At 53.0% G+C, this 16,255-nt stretch overlaps 1 protein-coding gene across 10 annotated transcripts in view; it reads right to left on the minus strand.

Annotated features, from left to right (window-relative positions):
* Nucleotides 1-7,329: 7,329 nt before the first annotated feature.
* Nucleotides 7,330-16,255, minus strand: part of MEF2D (myocyte enhancer factor 2D) — a 101,190-nt gene continuing 92,264 nt past the window's right edge. For all 10 annotated transcript variants that reach the window (XM_027742447.2, XM_039385958.1, XM_027742441.2 and 7 more), the window contains one exon: nt 7,330-15,475. In XM_027742447.2, the coding sequence (XP_027598248.2) occupies nt 15,145-15,475 (331 nt within the window). In that variant the 3' untranslated portion in view covers nt 7,330-15,144. The remainder of the gene's footprint in view (nt 15,476-16,255) is intronic.

Here is a 16,255-nt window from a genome sequence, read left to right on the forward strand (position 1 = left end):
AGGGAGCCTGCAGGGCCCCAGCATGGAGCTTCCCTGCCGGGATTTTTAAGGGAAATTCCCTTCTTTTTCCCCTGCCAGCTCAGAGAGGCTCCATACGGGAGATGTTTCAGCTCTGGAAGAAATGTCACACATGGATCAAAGATGATTTTTGGCTTTTTAAGTATTTGCTCTGATATATCCACAAATATGTGTGACTTTAGACAAGCCACATGTATTTTGTATAAACCACATCTACACAACCACCACTGCCTCTGAACCTGTGTGTGACTGCTACCATGGGATGTTCAGATACAGGTTTTCATTTGAGATTCTCCCAGCAGTCCCAGTCACCTCAAAATTTGGGGTACAGGTGCCTGGGCAGGTTAGTGGCTCATGGATTTGGGTGAGGAAGAGGGGTCTGGAGCTGGGTAATTTCTAAATAAATGTCTTTGTCTCAGTGCAAACCCCCAACCTTGTGGATGGCCCTTCCCTGCATTCACTGGGCACTTTGGCCGTGCGGTGCCACCAGACAAAGAAAATGGCAACAAAAGCCGCATTTTGAAGCAAGCGGGTGCACACTGAGGGAACAGCATCAGAGAAGCTCCAGGGCCATCCCCAGGCCTGCAGGGCTGTGCCAGTGGTGTAGAGGCAGCCACTGCCTGCCTGCAGCCTCCACCCTCGGCACCTGCTCCCTTTGCTCCAACCTTGACTGGACCCCGTAGTGAGACAACCCCTTCTCCCCCGAGTCCGCTCAGGGCTGCAAAGCCTTGTGCCTTCCTCCTGCCTCTCTCCCCAGCAAGTGTTTTCCTACCTCAGGTAGAGATTTTAACAGCTTGGGAGATTTTAATAGTTCACCCCAGAGGCCAAACAGTGGCTCGATGCCTTCAAAGGCACCCATGTAACCTGGTAGCTTCAGAGGGGAAGGGGGCTGGAGCCTGAAAACAAGCAAGTTCATTTATATCAGACCATCTCAGCCTGAGACGTGATGTTATCCTCAGCTTCAGCTCATCTCCAAACCAATAGCAAAAAAAAAAAAAAAAACCAGGAAAAAAAGAAACCCAAAGACTAAACCTAAACCAAATATCAAAATTTCCCTCTTGTGAGAAGAGGGGAGCTCTGTTTTGTGTCGGTAAAATTGGGTGAAGTGTCCCCCCGGCACCTACCCTGGCTCACCCAGCTGCCCAGAGCCCTCAGTCCAGCAGGTGCCTTTTCTTCTGCCTCAAAGGGCTTTGATCTGGACAGCTCTTTTGGAGAATGGCTGTTGTAAGAGATGCCTGGCACGAACACGGCCTGATTGCAGCCCAGCTCGTTAAAAAAATGTTCCCTAGGTATTGAAGGGGATAACAAGGATATTTAAACATTCCCAGCGTGCACCTTTAAGCAGCAGAAAATAAGGGAAATTGCTATCATTTAATTCAGTATTGCTCCTTTTGAACTCCCACTGGCTCTGCCTGCAATTGTTCCCTTCGCCGGAGCTCGGAGCTGACTCTGGATTACAGGGACGATGGGGCTGCGGGTCCGGAGGGCTGGGAGGGCTGAGCACAGCAGGACCAGCCTCCCCCTGACAGCAAAAGGCCGACGAGGCTGGTTTCCATTCGGGCTTTGAAAGATTTCCCTCAATAGCTCAGAGCAGGGTCCAGGTTTGGGGCCCACAGCCTCAGTTTGTAATTACTCTCGTATTTTGTGTGCGCCAGGGAGAGGGTGGAGCGGCGTTTCTTTTTTGTCTGTATCTCTGAGGAAGCTTTTTCCAAAGCGAGAGCAAAAAAATCCACAGCTGGTGTTGGTGGATGAGACACTCAGCCATGTTCTGGTGGGGGGAAAAAAAGACAAAGTCTAATTTTAGATGTTCTGAAATGCTTACAACATGCATCCCTCCAATGGCCTGGCACGGGCACCGGTGGTTATTTCCACCCCAACAGAAGGAGAGAACAGGGAGCTGGGATCCGCCGTACCCTGCACTGGGCTCTCCCCAGGTGACCCCGAGGGATCTGCCCTAGGCAGGCCCATTACTTAATATTTATGGAGAACAGCTCCTGGGCAGAGGAAGAGACAGGGTTCCTCTTATTTGAGGCAATTTGCTCACATTTTGGCTGAGCCCCTCCTGGCCAGAATTCCTTTGGGAATGTCTCTATCTCCAGAAAAGCAGCTTTGGGAGCCCCACTGATGACAGGCTCAAGTCATACTCCAACAGCCCATTGTTTAACAGGAAGTTCGTTATTTCCCAGGTTTTTTGCCCTCAACACCTATGGTCACCCCCTCCACGCTTCCCCCACGGTCTCGGTTCCTCTGCCAGCCCTGTGTGCCAGTGGAGCCCCAGCCCCATCCACCCCTCCCACACCCATCTCCCTCCCAGACTTTTCCTGCCAACCCTGCGGATTTTGGACCCAGACCCAAACAATTCCTCGTTTTCCCATTTAACCCCGAAAGAGCTGTTCTGAAGAAGCACTTGAGTACAGGAGAAGCTTTCGGGGGAGCAAAGCCCCTGCGTTCCCGCCCCGGCGTGGGGAATGTGCCATAGAGGCAGGACAAAGCGGCTCAAAGGGCTGCAGCCCCCTGCCCGAGCCGAGCCTTAGGGGAGGGTGAGGGTCTCAGCTTACCCGGCCTCTCATAAAAGTCTCCTCCATTCTAGCAAATAACCTTTATGTCCAGGGACTTGCAAAGTTTGCTTTCTCCCTCCAGGGTTAGTCACAGCAGGAGCGACAGAGAAAGCAACCGCTTGTAGGAGGTTCCTCTGCATAATAACCTCAGAGGAGTTTAGGTCTAAAGACTAAAAGGCTCTATTTACTTTCACTGACAAGGAACAATCTAAGCAGATGTCCTTTGATGGGATTAGTTATTAATCCTTGAATCATGGGTAAATGGGAAAATGATCCATTATTTTCTGCAAAATCCTTCACTACTTTAGATTTCAAGGATGGGGTGGAGGATTGTTAGCAGAAAGGTCTCGACCTGTCTGTTTTGGCCGTTTTAAAATGTATTTTTACAGTTTGTGCCGTGGAGCGTGACTCTGAAATAAAATTAAAAAAAAACCTCAAGAAAAAGGGGTTTGATTTCACTGACGGCCGAGAACAATGTGCCGAGTCAGACACTCGGCAACGATGGGCCCAAGCATTTCTTGGGTAAATACCTTGAGGTTTAAAATAATAACAACAACAACAAAACAACAACAACAATAATAATAATAATAATTACTCCCCCCTCTAAAAACATATTCTGCAAACAGCTTTGGCAGCTCTGCCTAAGTGTTTAGATCCTCCCGATGTCTCTGTGTCCCATCAGTGACAAACAGCAGCGGAGCCCCCGTCGGTCAGGTGGGGCTCAGCGTCGGCTTGGGCATCCCAGAAATAGTGTGTGTAGGTGGGTGCGATGCGTGGGATGAGGGAGGGATGGGAATTGCTGGTGAGACACACCGGGCTGGCTCAGGGGGCTCATTCTCCCCCGGGTGTAAATCCATGCAGCCGATTTCTGGTGCAGGGGGAGGTGTGGCCACACGAGCATCATCCCACGGGCTGGGGGGAAGATCCTGTCCTGCACCGAGGGGCTGGAGGACACGCTGGTGGAGCTCCTACCCAAGGGTCACCACCCCAGCCCCTTGGCCCCCACGGGAGAGCAGAACCAGGAGCTGCAGTTCCCGGCAGTTCATCCATCCCTCGGCGCTGTGGCCGCAGCTCAACGGAGTGAATATTAACAGTCCCGAGACAGCCACTCGCCCCGAACTCTGCCTCCAAGTCTCCCATGTAGGGAAAGCAGGAATAGATTCCCAATGAATAATTTACTCCGCTTTCTTTTGATTTGCGTTCTGATTGTGCACAGCAGTGCAGGCTCGGAGGGGAAAACATATTCTGATTAAAGATTTATACTGGGCCTATAATTTTGTTGTTGCTGCTTAAATCTACTTCAAAGTGGGAGTAGGGTGGCTGTAAAATAAACACTCTGGAGAAGCCAAGAGCTTTTGGACCATCTCAGGGTGCGAGTGTGGGGGTGCACAGCATGTGCAAAGCATGTGGTTTCATGGATACAAATTTTGCACTGGCTCTCTGGAAAGGTGCTGTCCCAGGCATCCTACTCATATCAAATCCAGCCAAACAGGGATTGAAATGCCCTCTGTTGTCTCAGACTACTGACTCTGGGTTCCTTCTCCTGAGCTGAGACCACATCTCAAAAAATGAGAAATAACATGAATTTGGGCTTTATTCTTTTACTACTCTTTTTCTGTTCTTTTGCTATTCTTCCATCACACAAAAAACAGTATCTGGCTGCAGGGAGTGATTAGACCTGGAGCTGGAAGAGGCTCTAACTAAAGGCAACCCCATATATAGGGAGGAACCAAACTTCAGCTTCCAGCTTCCTCTGTTACCAAAACTTGGAAATATGTGAGTGCAGCATTCCAGGCCCTTCCCAGGCTGCCAGCTGAGTGAGCAGGGCAGAGGATTTTTCTTTCCTTCCTCCCTCTTCCTCTGGCTGCCACGTCCCCAGCAGGCAGACCCACTTCCCAGTGCAGCCGAGCTGTGGGACAAACAGGATCATCCACCATCCCCTAAAGAGCCTTTGGATAAACCCTTGGTGTTGCCATCCCCATGTCTGGTTGACTGGGGAAGAGGGAGACCCGGTTCCTGGAGCTCCCAGCCTGCTCCTGGGAAACAGCAGTTTGCATGAAGTGGAGTTTTGTAACAAAAATGTTTTGTGGGATATTTTGGGGCTTTTTTGTGGGCATTCAGCTGACTGAACACGTCGCTACAAAGCCCTGCCAGGAGAAACCCCTCAGAGATGGATGGCTTTGATCCCACTCTTCAAACCATCTTCCCAGGATGGGGAAACTCATCTCTGGAAGCACTGGGAAGTCTGTGGATGCTCCAGATCCTCAAAGGGAAAGACAGGTCCTTGCCTCACCTGCATGGGTAGGAAACTTTGCAGGTTGCCCACAGACCTGGCTGCTGTCGTTGGCTCGGTCAGCAAAGAGTCAGAGAATCATGGAATGATTTGGGTTGGGAGTGAACATAAAACTCATCTCATCCCATCCCTCTGCCATGGACAGGGACATTTTCAACTAGACCAGGTTGCTCCAAAGCTTGTCCAACCTGACCTCGAACACTTGTAGGGATGTGGCAGCCACAGCTTCTCTGGACAACCTGTGCCAGGGTCTCACTACTCTCAAAGCCAAGAATTTCTTCCCAATATCCCATCTTACCCTGCCCTCTGACAGTGGAACCCATTTGCCTTTGTCCTGTCTGGCCAGGTCCTTATGCCATGGAAGGGGCTCTCAGGTCTTCCTGGAGCCTTCTCTTCTCCAGGTGAACACCCCCAGCTCTCTCAGCCTGTCTCCAGAGCAGAGGGGCTCCAGCCCCTGAAGCACCTCCGTGGCCTCCTCTGGACTCACTCCAGCAGCTTCACATCCTTCCTGTGCTGGGGGCAGGGCCGGAGGCAGCTCTGCAGGTGTGGATCTCACCTGAGTGGAGCACAGGAGCAGAATGCCCCCCTGAGGTGCTGCCCACGCTGTGGGATGAGCCCAGGCCAGCGCTGGCGTTCTGTGCCGCCGGTGCCCGGGAGCGGGTCCCGCCAAAGCCCATCCCTGGGGTTTTACTCCTGTCCGAGGAATTCAGGCCAGACCGCGGAACTCCCCAGCCACGGAGCACGGGGAACACGGAAACAACCCGCTGAGGCCCGAAATTCCCCTGCTCTGCAGCCTCGCGGTGCCCCAAAGTCGCACCCCCGGCCGCGGTGATTGACAGCTGTCAATCAGCGCCGCCAGCCCCGCCCTCTGCCGCCACCTGGCGGTGACGCGGAGAAACGCGCCGGGGCGGGGGCGACCCCCCCAACCCCCCCCACTCCCCAAAACCGGGTTGGCATCGGGAACAGCTTGGCTGTACGAGCATTAAAGGGAATAAAGGGTCAGAGCAGAGCCCTCGCGGGGTGGGGAAGGGGATCTTTCCCCTTCCCCCAATCAGTTTTGGGGTGAAAAGGCTATTTTTCGTTGGGAGGCAGTTCTTGGTCTGGTTTAATTGAAACCATACAGTCATGGAATTGTTATGGTTGGAAAAGGCCTCCAAGATCGAGTCCAACTGTTCCCCCAGCACTGCCAAGGCCACCACTAAACATTTCCCAAGTACCATGTCTGTTAAATCCCTCCAGGGATGGGGACTCCACCACTGCCCTGGGCAGCCCTTGCCAGTGCCCAACCATCCTTTCAGCGAAGAAATTCTCCCGAATATGCAACCTAAACCTCCTCTGGTACCACCTGAGGCTGTTTCCTCTTGTTGTGTCCCTTGCTCCCCGGGAGCAGAGCCCGACCCCTACTTGGCTCCAACCTCCTGTCAGGCAGTTGTAGAAAGTGAGAAGGTCCCCCCTGAGCCTCCTTTTCTCCAGGTTGAGCCCCCCACAGCTCCCTCAGCCTCTCCTTGTTCTCCAGACCTTCCCCAGCTCCACTGCCCTTCTCTGGACACACTCCAGCCCCTCAATGTCTTTCTCATTGTGAAGGGCCCAGGATTCGAGGTGAGGCCCCCAGGAGCTGGGTGCTGCTGCCCTTCCTGCAGGCATCAGCCTCACAGCATTCCTGGGTGTATCCTGAACCCAGAGGTACCCAGCTGGGGTGTGTGACTGGGACCCCAAATCAAAGGCAAGTCCTCAGGAGCTCACACTTACCTGGCATCCTGGCTGGAAGCCCAACAGAAATCCACCCCTGGGTGGAGGGAGGCCCCGTTCTTAAGTCAAGCCCCCACCAGGAAAACCTTTGGGTAGGAAAGGCAGTGCCTGACCTGGAAGGAGACTGCAAGGGTCCATGGGAGCCACAGCACGGCGTGTCCTGGGGTGTCCATTCCAGCCCAAGGACTCGGTGCCTCCAGCAGTAAGGCACCAGAAACTGGGTGGTGGGGACCACCATCTCCACTGAGAGTATCCCAGGGGAGCCAAGAGCATCCCAAGGCATCTGAGAGCATCAAAGAGCAGCCAAGAGTACCCCAGGACAGCTGTCACCCTCCTCAGGGTGGCCTGTGGGGAGGGGACTCTCCACGAGCCAGGGGTATCTTGGTCCTCAGCCTGGTTGAATCCCTTGTGGACATGAGACAGGGAGACTGGGAACACTGAGCAGGACAGAGGGTAACGCCCTGCTCCTGCATCCCTGGGGCTGCTCCAGGTGTGTCCCTCTGCCAGGCCACTGCTTTTCATCCAGGTGATCTCAGGCCCATGTGCCCAGTGGAAGCAGGGACAGCAGTGTTACCTGCAGCCACCAAGAGCAGGTGACACAGGAGCAGCCCCCCCTTGCTGAGATCTCTGACAGGAGCTGGAGGCCAGAGAGACACACCCTGCTGCACCCTGCCATGGGGAGGGCAGGAAAGAAAGAGCCAGAGGCACGGAAAATTATCAGAAACGTGTATTTTTTTTCTTTTTAATAGTAAACCTCTTTACAACAAATATAGTGAAAGAGTTTCCAAACAAAACTCATAAGAATTTCTCATGGTAATTATTATTATTATCATCATTTTTTTATATATTTTTTCTTATTGTGGAATATACAATAACGCATCACCATACAGCACAAAAAAGGAATATTGAAAAAACGAAACAGACGTCTCAACCACGTGCTGCAGTCCCTGGGAAGGAGCCACTGATTGTCAAGGGAGCAGGGACAGGAGGGGATGGGGATGGGGGGCGACGGCATCCCCAGGGTGGGGGAGGTTCTCGGTCAGGCCAGACCCCAAGGGTGCAAATACTCCAGAGAAAGATGGAATTATTCAAAAACCACGGTTAAAATGTTACAAGCTCTCAGCATAAATCCTCCCTCCCCTCCCACTGCTGCTTCTGGGCTTCTGCTGCATCGCCCCTGGAGAGCTGGACACGGGGAAGGGGACACCCTGATCCCCCGGAGAGCTGGACACGGGGAAGGGGACACCCTGATCCCCGGGGAGCTGGACACGGGGAAGGGGACACCGTGGTCCCCACTCAGAATCCCTTGACTCACGCACACACACACGCACACACACACGGGTGGAGGAGCATCAGGAAAAGAAAAGAGGTTAAAAATATATATATATATATTATAGATACACAGTTTATTTTTTTTTTTCCTTTTAAATTGCTTCTCAAAACAATAAATAAAACTCCTCAGGGGAAGTGCACATCCTGTTTTGTTTCTACCTGTGCAGCACCCTGGGGAGAGGATGCAGAGCTGCCTGCGCTGTTACAGACGGGCTGAGCGGGGCGATCCAACGAACCATCACACAGAGAAGCTGAGGGAGAGGGGATTTATGTTTGTTTGTTTGTTTTTTTCTTTTAGTGCATCATTTAAAGGGTCTATTCTATTTTACAAAGGTTGTTGCAGACACCCCAGAGTTTGCTAACACCTACCTGCTTTACTGAGCTACAGGGAACCAGAGGTGTGAAGGGGATGGGGGAGACTCAACCCAGAGGCCATGTGGGGCACAAAAGGGGAGCAGCAGCACAGCCGTGATGGTCCCCACCTCTTCAGTGTCCTATTTGCCTGCACACTGCTCAGAAAGAGCCGTGGGGAGGAGGGGTGTTGTGGCCCGAGCTGGGCTGCTTCACCCCTCGGCCTTGCAGGAGATGCTGGGAGCCCACGGGGACATCTCAGCATTGTCCCACGACAGCGTTTCCCTGTGGAAAGGATGCTCCATAAGGCTCTGCAGTGGGTTTGTGCCCAGAGAGAGAGGAACTGGGCTGGTCTCTACATCTCGGTGGCACCAGCAGGAAAATCCCGCTCTGCAAACCCAGCCGAAGGGAAGAAATCCCTCATTTGTGGGTGGGATGCAGGGGGGGAACAGCTCACCCCGGCTCACCAACGCCTCTCCCCGCAGCACTGGGCTGGGGATGTTGTAAAACTTCCAGTTCCCGGAAAACTACTTCAGACTGCTCGGAGACGATCCCCGCGCAGTCTGAGCCACACCACCCTCTTCTGGCTTAAGGAAAGCACATTCCAAACAGGCATCGCTCCAGAGAACGGAGCTCGGGAGGAAGAAACTGGAAAACAACGTGGTTTTCCACTCGCTAGGGAGGAGAGGGGAGCTGGAATGACCTCATCCATTCCTCCGAGGTCCCTGATTCCTGCCGGGAGTGTAGCAGAGAGCGGGAGCATCCCTGCACACCAGGAACCTCCTTATATCCAAGGCTCACTTAAATATCCTCCTGCATGTTTCTGACCTCTCCAGACCCACGGGGGGACACGCCGGCGTGTTGGGAACCCTGTGGAAAAGCATCCCTGGTGTGAAGCCATTGCCAAGTGGCTGCTCCCAGCTGGGAGCCCGGCCAGGTCTGGGTCTGGGACATGGAAACCTGGGGAGCAGGGAGGGACGGGGAGGGGAAGAGCAAGGGAAGAGCCAAGAGGGTTAAACAAGAAATCGCTGTACAACTCGGCCATGTCCAAAGTCAGTATTATTACAATATACTCTGACAAAAATATAATCTCATTTCATATCAATACAACAAAAAACCCCCCCAAAACCAGTTTTCTGTACTGTTACCATCGCTAACAGATTGAAACTCGCTATTTACAGTTACAGTAGCCAGGTAAAACACTACAGGTGAGAGACCAGAGAGAGGAGGGGCAGAGGGACACAGAGGAGATAAAATCTCTGGAGGAAAGGGGAAAATAAAGGGGGAAAGGCCCTCTTACATCCCGAGCATGGCTTCTGGCATCAGAAGGGGAAGGGTGATGGATGGAGGTAGTGAAAACATAATACTTGGTTTATGGGTCTGGTTGGGATTTTTTGTGGAAGAGAAAAAGAAACAAAAAACCAAAACAAAACGAAACAAAAAAAGATAGAAAAGGAGAAAAAAGAGAAAAGAAAGAAAAAAGAGAAGAAAGAAAAGTGAAGTGAGAGGGGAAGGCAAAGGATAAACATGGGAAAGGGAAACGAGCAAACGTTCAGCTGAAGCCCATAGTTATGGACTCGCCCACAGCCCTGGGAGAGGTGGATAGAGATGAATTTTTTCCACTTTAAGTGGTAAAAATCCCCAAAATATTCCCAAATTGTGCTCTCAGCCAGAAGGATGGGAGGACAAGGCAGGATGTGGCACCAGGGATGGCACGACCAAGGCATGGCTGGGAATATCCTTCCTCATCCAATGGATGCTCACCCCAGCAACACAGAGGGACCCGTGTGGAGGGACCCCTGAAACGTTGAGGGCCCCTCACCCCTGGCAGAGCTCTAGGCTGGCAGAAGCAGTTTGCAGCCTTCTCCCCAGAGCTGGTGACAAACTTCACAATTCCCATCCAAAGCGTTAGGGGGAATCTCCCAAATGAGCAACATAAGGGAAGAAAAAAGTGCAGGAGGTGAAATTTTCAAGGAAAAGGTGGGGTTTTTTGTAAATTTGCTTTTTTCCCTGGTTTGCCAAGATTATTTTGGGAGGGAAGATGGAGATGAAAAAGGGGGGAAGAAAAGGAAACTCTTTCTCCTTGCCCCACTTTCCCCCAGGCCCGCGCACGGCCCCTTGCCAACAGCTCTGGATTTAACACTTCCATCACCCTCCAATCCCAACACTGGCAGCAGCCCCAAACACACAACAGCAGCAAAACCCTTCCCCAGGGGTCTCCTTGCCACCACCCCTGGTGGTGCCCCTCGCACAACCACAACCCACTGCCGGACCCCTCCAGCACCGACGCCCTCATCCAAACATCCAACACAGCCGAGCTCTTCGCCATCACCCAAAACCACCCCAATCAGCAGGGGGTCACCCTGTCCCCCACACCCCACCCTGGCACCAGCGATCAGCCCCGCAGCCGCCCAGAGCAGGCGAGACCATCCCCCTCGATCCATCACCATCCTCACCACATGCCAGCAGCCCTTCCCGGGATTTCAGGTTTGAGATACCATTTAGGGCCCGCTCCATCCCTAAATCTCCTCCCGGGGTGGGCAAGCAGCTTCCCACCCCATCCTGCTCCTATGGCTACCAGTAGCAGCATCACCTGAGCCAGACCCTGCAACCTCCTTCCATCCTCCTCCTCCTCTCTGCACCAAACCCCGGCCACTCCGGCACACGCTGGCGGCAGAGCCCTCGTATGCTCCGTGCTCCTGGCACGTGGGACTCATCCCTTCCTCTGCATCTGCCCCCTGCAACACTGCTCCCCTGGCATCGTCCCACGAGGGACACTGCGGTCCTGGCCAGCCCTGTCCCCCCGCTGCCGGCACAAACACCCCAAAACCAGCCAGCCAAGCCCTGGGAAAGACCAGCCTTCCCGGGACGGGGGTCACAGCCCCTCCCACAACACCAGCACCGCGCTCACATCCACCAGCACCCCAAATCAGCCGCCCTGGGGCAGGGAGAGGAGGGGGCGACGCCGGTGCCCCCACCCTGGCTTACCTGTGGCCGCGGCGTCAGGCCCCGGCGGGCATGGGCTGGAGCATCCACAGAGAGTTCAGAAGGTAAAGATCAGAAACAGACTTTGGTAAGTAACCACACGTTTAGAAAGGAATATATCAGTTTGGAAACATCTCAGTGCATACTTCTTATATGAAAATATACACAATTGTATTTCATTCTCCAAAAAAGGAACAATTAAAAACAAAAGCAAACTAGCCCAAACACAATATATTAGCTGTTTTTTTGTTGTTTTTTTTTTCTTTTTTTCTTGTTGTTGTCATCCTTTAAAATCTTAAACGCTACACTTTGTTCAGGTTACACTTTTTTTGTCTTTTTTTTTTTTTGTAAATGTTTTTTTTCTTCATGCATTTTACACCTTTATAGCCTTTGAGAATAAATAAGCTCCATTTTGCTTCCACATCTCTAAAAACTGCAGCATTTTAACTATTGTCATTTAAATCGTGCAATTTTTTTTTGCAACACCCCTTTTTAAAAAATGGAAAATATATATATATTTTAAAACTAAACCCTATACAACGCAAAAATTCCAAATTAAAAAAAAAATTATACACAATTGTAACTGTCAACAGTACAGATGAGCACAAGAAATAAAATTAGATCAGAAACATATTTATAGAAGCACAAAGGAGGGTGTTGGTTTCTTAGATTGTCATTCTTCTCGTTGTCTTTTGAAAATTAGGAGGAGTTTACCGGATACTACAGTCTGGGGGGAAATAAAGGATAATGACCCGGACAAAAAAAAATAGAATAATAAAATAACCCTAAGCCCCCAACAAAATGAAGACCCCGACAAACAGCCCCCAAACCCCTTTCACCACAACGTGAAGCCGTGTCTGACCCGGGGCAGCCCCGCCTTCCCACGAGCCATACTTGCCCGTGGCACCAGCCCAGGGGATCGTGGAGTTCTGCTGCCGCGCTGCTGCGGATCCGTCCGGCACGGCACAGCCCGGCGCTGAACCGCCGCGCCTTCCCCGCCAGGCACATCTAAACCTGCATCTACGGAACCCAGAGCGTTTGTGTCTTGGATTTCGGGTTTTTCCAGGCTCTCAGCTTCCAGGCAGAAGTGTGAACTTGGGAGTCAGGGCGTGAAGTCCATGAGCAAAAATGTTTTTTTGGGTTTTTTCCCCCGCTCAGGGTTTGCTCTGCACCGGTGGCGTCAAGTGCCAGGGGGGTCTCGCCGCCGCCTCCCCGCTGGGGTCTCTGGAGAAAACTGCTCTGCTGGGCCCTCCTGCCGTGTCGCTCCCAGCGGGGCAGACCTCGGTGAGTTGGGTTGAGTTTCTTTTTTGTGAAGGAAAAAAAAATTGAAATACAAAACAAGAGCGATGAGACGTCGTTATCCCGCCTAATTTCCAAAGCAAAGGCCGTGCAAAGAGCTCAGGTGCGCGTCCGGTACATCGGGCATCGCCGGGTCGGGGGGTCACAGCGGGGGCGAGGAGGACCACGGTCCGCAGTGTCTCTCCCACTTCTCAACGGACAAACGGAGATGGAGGGAGGGAGATCCGCTTCTGCCACCGATGCCGCGCCGGCATTCCGGAGGTGAGAGCCGAGCATGTCCCTGGCACACAGTGGTACCCACTGGGTTCGTCTTGGGGAGGGGAGACGGGGGGTTTAACTGCACAAAGCCTGCCAGGAGCCCTCCCTGGCACCACGGGGCTTTACCCTTGTCTGCCCAAGGCCCTCCAGAGCGCAGGAACAGGAGAGGGAACTCCAAATTTATCATTGGAAAGGAATCAAACCATTATTTGGAAAAGCCTTTGTGGCAGGAATTTGATATGACAAGATTTTGATGGGGTGATTTTATCCCCCACATCACTCCGTGCCTCGTTCTGCAGGCAGGGGATGCCAGTATCTGGAACTCTGGCACTGCCAAGCATCTGCCACCCTGGACCGTTCCCCAGGTCTCCACACCCAAATCAATGAATCCTTGGGAGAGGAGAGAAGGTCAGGGCAGGTATCAGCTCAGGAGGGATGTGTGGGTGACCCCCCTGCAAGGATTTTTGGAGGATTTCCTCTCCTCCCCCAACCCCTCCCTTTAGGTCACCCCTGTTCATTTCACAATAATCACCAATTTTTTTGGTCTAGTTTTTCCAAATTAGAAACTTTGGGATAAATGCTTGGTTGGGAAACGTTTATAAAAAAACATACATTTTCTTCTGCTTTGCCCTCATTCTGGGACATTTTTATGCCATCCACCTCATTCCAAGGCTCAGTTGGTGCTGACACCTGGCAGAGGGATGCAGGAGGAGGATAAATCCCCCTGTGACTCTGCTCCTCTCCCTCTGCTCCAACTCGGGGGAAGCTGACCCCAAAGCATCTCCCAGCTCCTCTGAAGCCCCCCCAGCCTGGCCAGGCTCCAGTTGCTGAAGGAGTTGGCAAAGGTGGCATCCAGGCAGGTTTTGTGCCAGTTTGTGACCGTGAGCCCAGGGGTGAGCGGGGCTGGGGTGTCCCTGCACAGGGTGACAAGGCAGGCTGGCAGAGGGATGGGGAACCAGCATCCCAGAGGAGAGCGCCTGCAGGGAGGAAGCTCTCCCTAACACCTACACAGGTCGGGAACAGACCCTTCTGCTCCAAATCCTCCAGCCCTGAGTTGGCTGCTGCATTTTGGGATCAGAGTGCTGACACCTTTCCCTGGGAAACTGCCAGAGCAAGTGGCAAGACAAGGAAATTCCTTCTTTTTCCTTTTTCCTTCCACTAAATCACTGCATCGAGACTTGAGTAGATTTTCCACACAGCTCACCCTTACCTTTTGAGGCCTAGAAACCTTCAGGCAGAATCCCAAAGGATCATTATTTCAGTTGCATCCTTCAATAAAAAAATAATTTCTTCCCATTTTCCTGATTTAAAGCTTTGGCCCATGTGGAATGGGAATGCATTTTTAAAATGCTTTTACGGATGTCATTTGATAAAACCCACCATTTTCTTTGAAAAGCAGCACTAATACATCCTCCCTCTGCACACCCACTGCACCCAGGCAGAGGCAAGGCTTTCCTGGGAAAGAGGAACTCCAGTGTTCCAGTGACCCTGGCCAGAGATGGCAGAGTTCCCTGCTCTGCTAGGAAGGATGAAAGGATGCTGTCTGCATCCATTTGTCATGCAAACTGCAAACGGGATTAAGCCTTAAAAATTCTGCCTCTTACTCCCTGGATTAAGCTTTCCAGTATCCAGGAGGCCCAAGCAGGCTGTGGATGCAGCTGCATCCTGTTTCATACCAAAGCCCCCTCAGCCTCCCTTTCCAGCTGGTTTAGGAAAACTGGTGTAGGAAAACCCTTTTTGAGGAAAACTGGTGTCTGCCAAAGCCCTTCAAGCTTTCGGAGAGCTGGATTGTGTCTGAACTGCCCCTTCCTGCGCATGGACCCAGGAGTGCCCGGGCACGGCGTGAAGGTGCATTTCAGGGGTGCTCTGTGCCCTGTCTCCCCCTGGAGCCCTTCCTGCTGCAGGCGCTCTTCCCAAGGGATACGGTCCCACTTCCCGGGAAGGGGTCTCGCCAGCCAGTGGGCACCGACTGCCCGGCCCGCCCGCCCGCGGGGGAGCATCGCCAGAGGCTGCTGTTTTTGGCAAGCACACAGATATTCCATTCCCGTGCCCCGTTCCCACACCCTTGGCTGTTCCCGAGCCCGCGGCCCCGGCCAAGGAGAGCCGTATGTACTGCGTGCGTCGCCTGCTGCGCTAGAATGAATGCCTACAAAAATCCTAAAGCTATTTCTCAGGCAGTTTATGATAATTTTCCCCCCACCCCAGCCCATCCCCATCACCCGTTTCGCCCCCCCGCCCCTCCCGCCCCCTTTCCGCGGCCCCACCGGAGCCGGCGGCGCTCCCAGGGACGGCGGGGACGCGTTATGTGACCCAGGTATCCAACCGCATGCGCTTTACGGAGGGGCTCTCCCCCTCGGGCTCGCTGCTGGGCCGCAGGAGGCCCAGGGATGAGCCGAAATCGGGGCGGGCGGGATCGTCCCGCTCGCTGCTGCCCTCGTAGGAGCTGGTGTTGCTGCTGAGGCTGTCGACGGGCGAGCGGCCGGTGGGCTCGTGCCGGGGCTGGTGGGGGAAGGTGCTGAGCGGGGTGGCAGTGTTCCTCTCCCGGTTGGGTGAGACGGGCTCCGACTTGATGCTGATGTTGGGGTTGGTGTTGACAGTCAAAGTGGTGGTGTGGGACAAGTGACTCCCTTGTCTGGGCATCCAGAAGGCAGGGGAAGAGGTTGGGAAAGGAGGAAGAGGAGAAGGAGGAGAGCAGGAGGGGGGGGAGGGGGAGAAACAGGTGAAAAAAGAGATAATGGTAAATTTCTCATTATTATCTTTTTCACAGCCTTTTACCCTCCAATACACAGAATCCAAAACCTGCACATTCCACAGCCAAATGAACACAGGATTATGAACCTGGATTAGATTACTAATCTGGATTCATAATTAGAATTATGAATCACTATGACTGCAGAACACACGAGCTGTGCGCTCACCAGGACACGTCGCTGCCGACCTGGCACCTGCAGAACCCCGCGAGCAGCACCTATTCTCCCCCAGCACCCTGTGATCCAGCTCCAATCCTACCCACCGTCCCAAAGCAGCAGGAGGAGAAGGACAGGGTGTGACATCCCTGTCCCATGGGTATCCGTACAGCTCTGCCCCAGCATCCCCGTGGGCTGCACAGACATGCTGGAGGGTTTTGCTCCAAACTGGGAACCTCTTTGCTACAACCCAAAATTTCATCCAGACTTTCCATGCTGGTGCAGGAGGTCTGGGTGGCTGCTGGGAAAGCTGCTGTCTGCCCTGCCTGGAAATGTGCTCCAGGCAGTGAGGAAATGAACTGAACTCCCTGCACAAAAGCCTAGTCAGTCCACCCCTCCCTCTCGCCGTCTATCCGTCCATTCCTCCATCCATTCACCCAGCACTTCATGCTGGGCATATCAGAGTTTTTGATTCAGTGACTGGGGCAAAGTCACAGGTTTCCCCT

The sequence above is a fragment of the Pipra filicauda genome, unplaced genomic scaffold (genome assembly GCF_003945595.2).
Source record: "Pipra filicauda isolate LSUMZ 115617 unplaced genomic scaffold, ASM394559v2 scaffold453_size531900_pilon, whole genome shotgun sequence".
Taxonomy (NCBI): Eukaryota; Metazoa; Chordata; class Aves; order Passeriformes; family Pipridae; genus Pipra; species Pipra filicauda.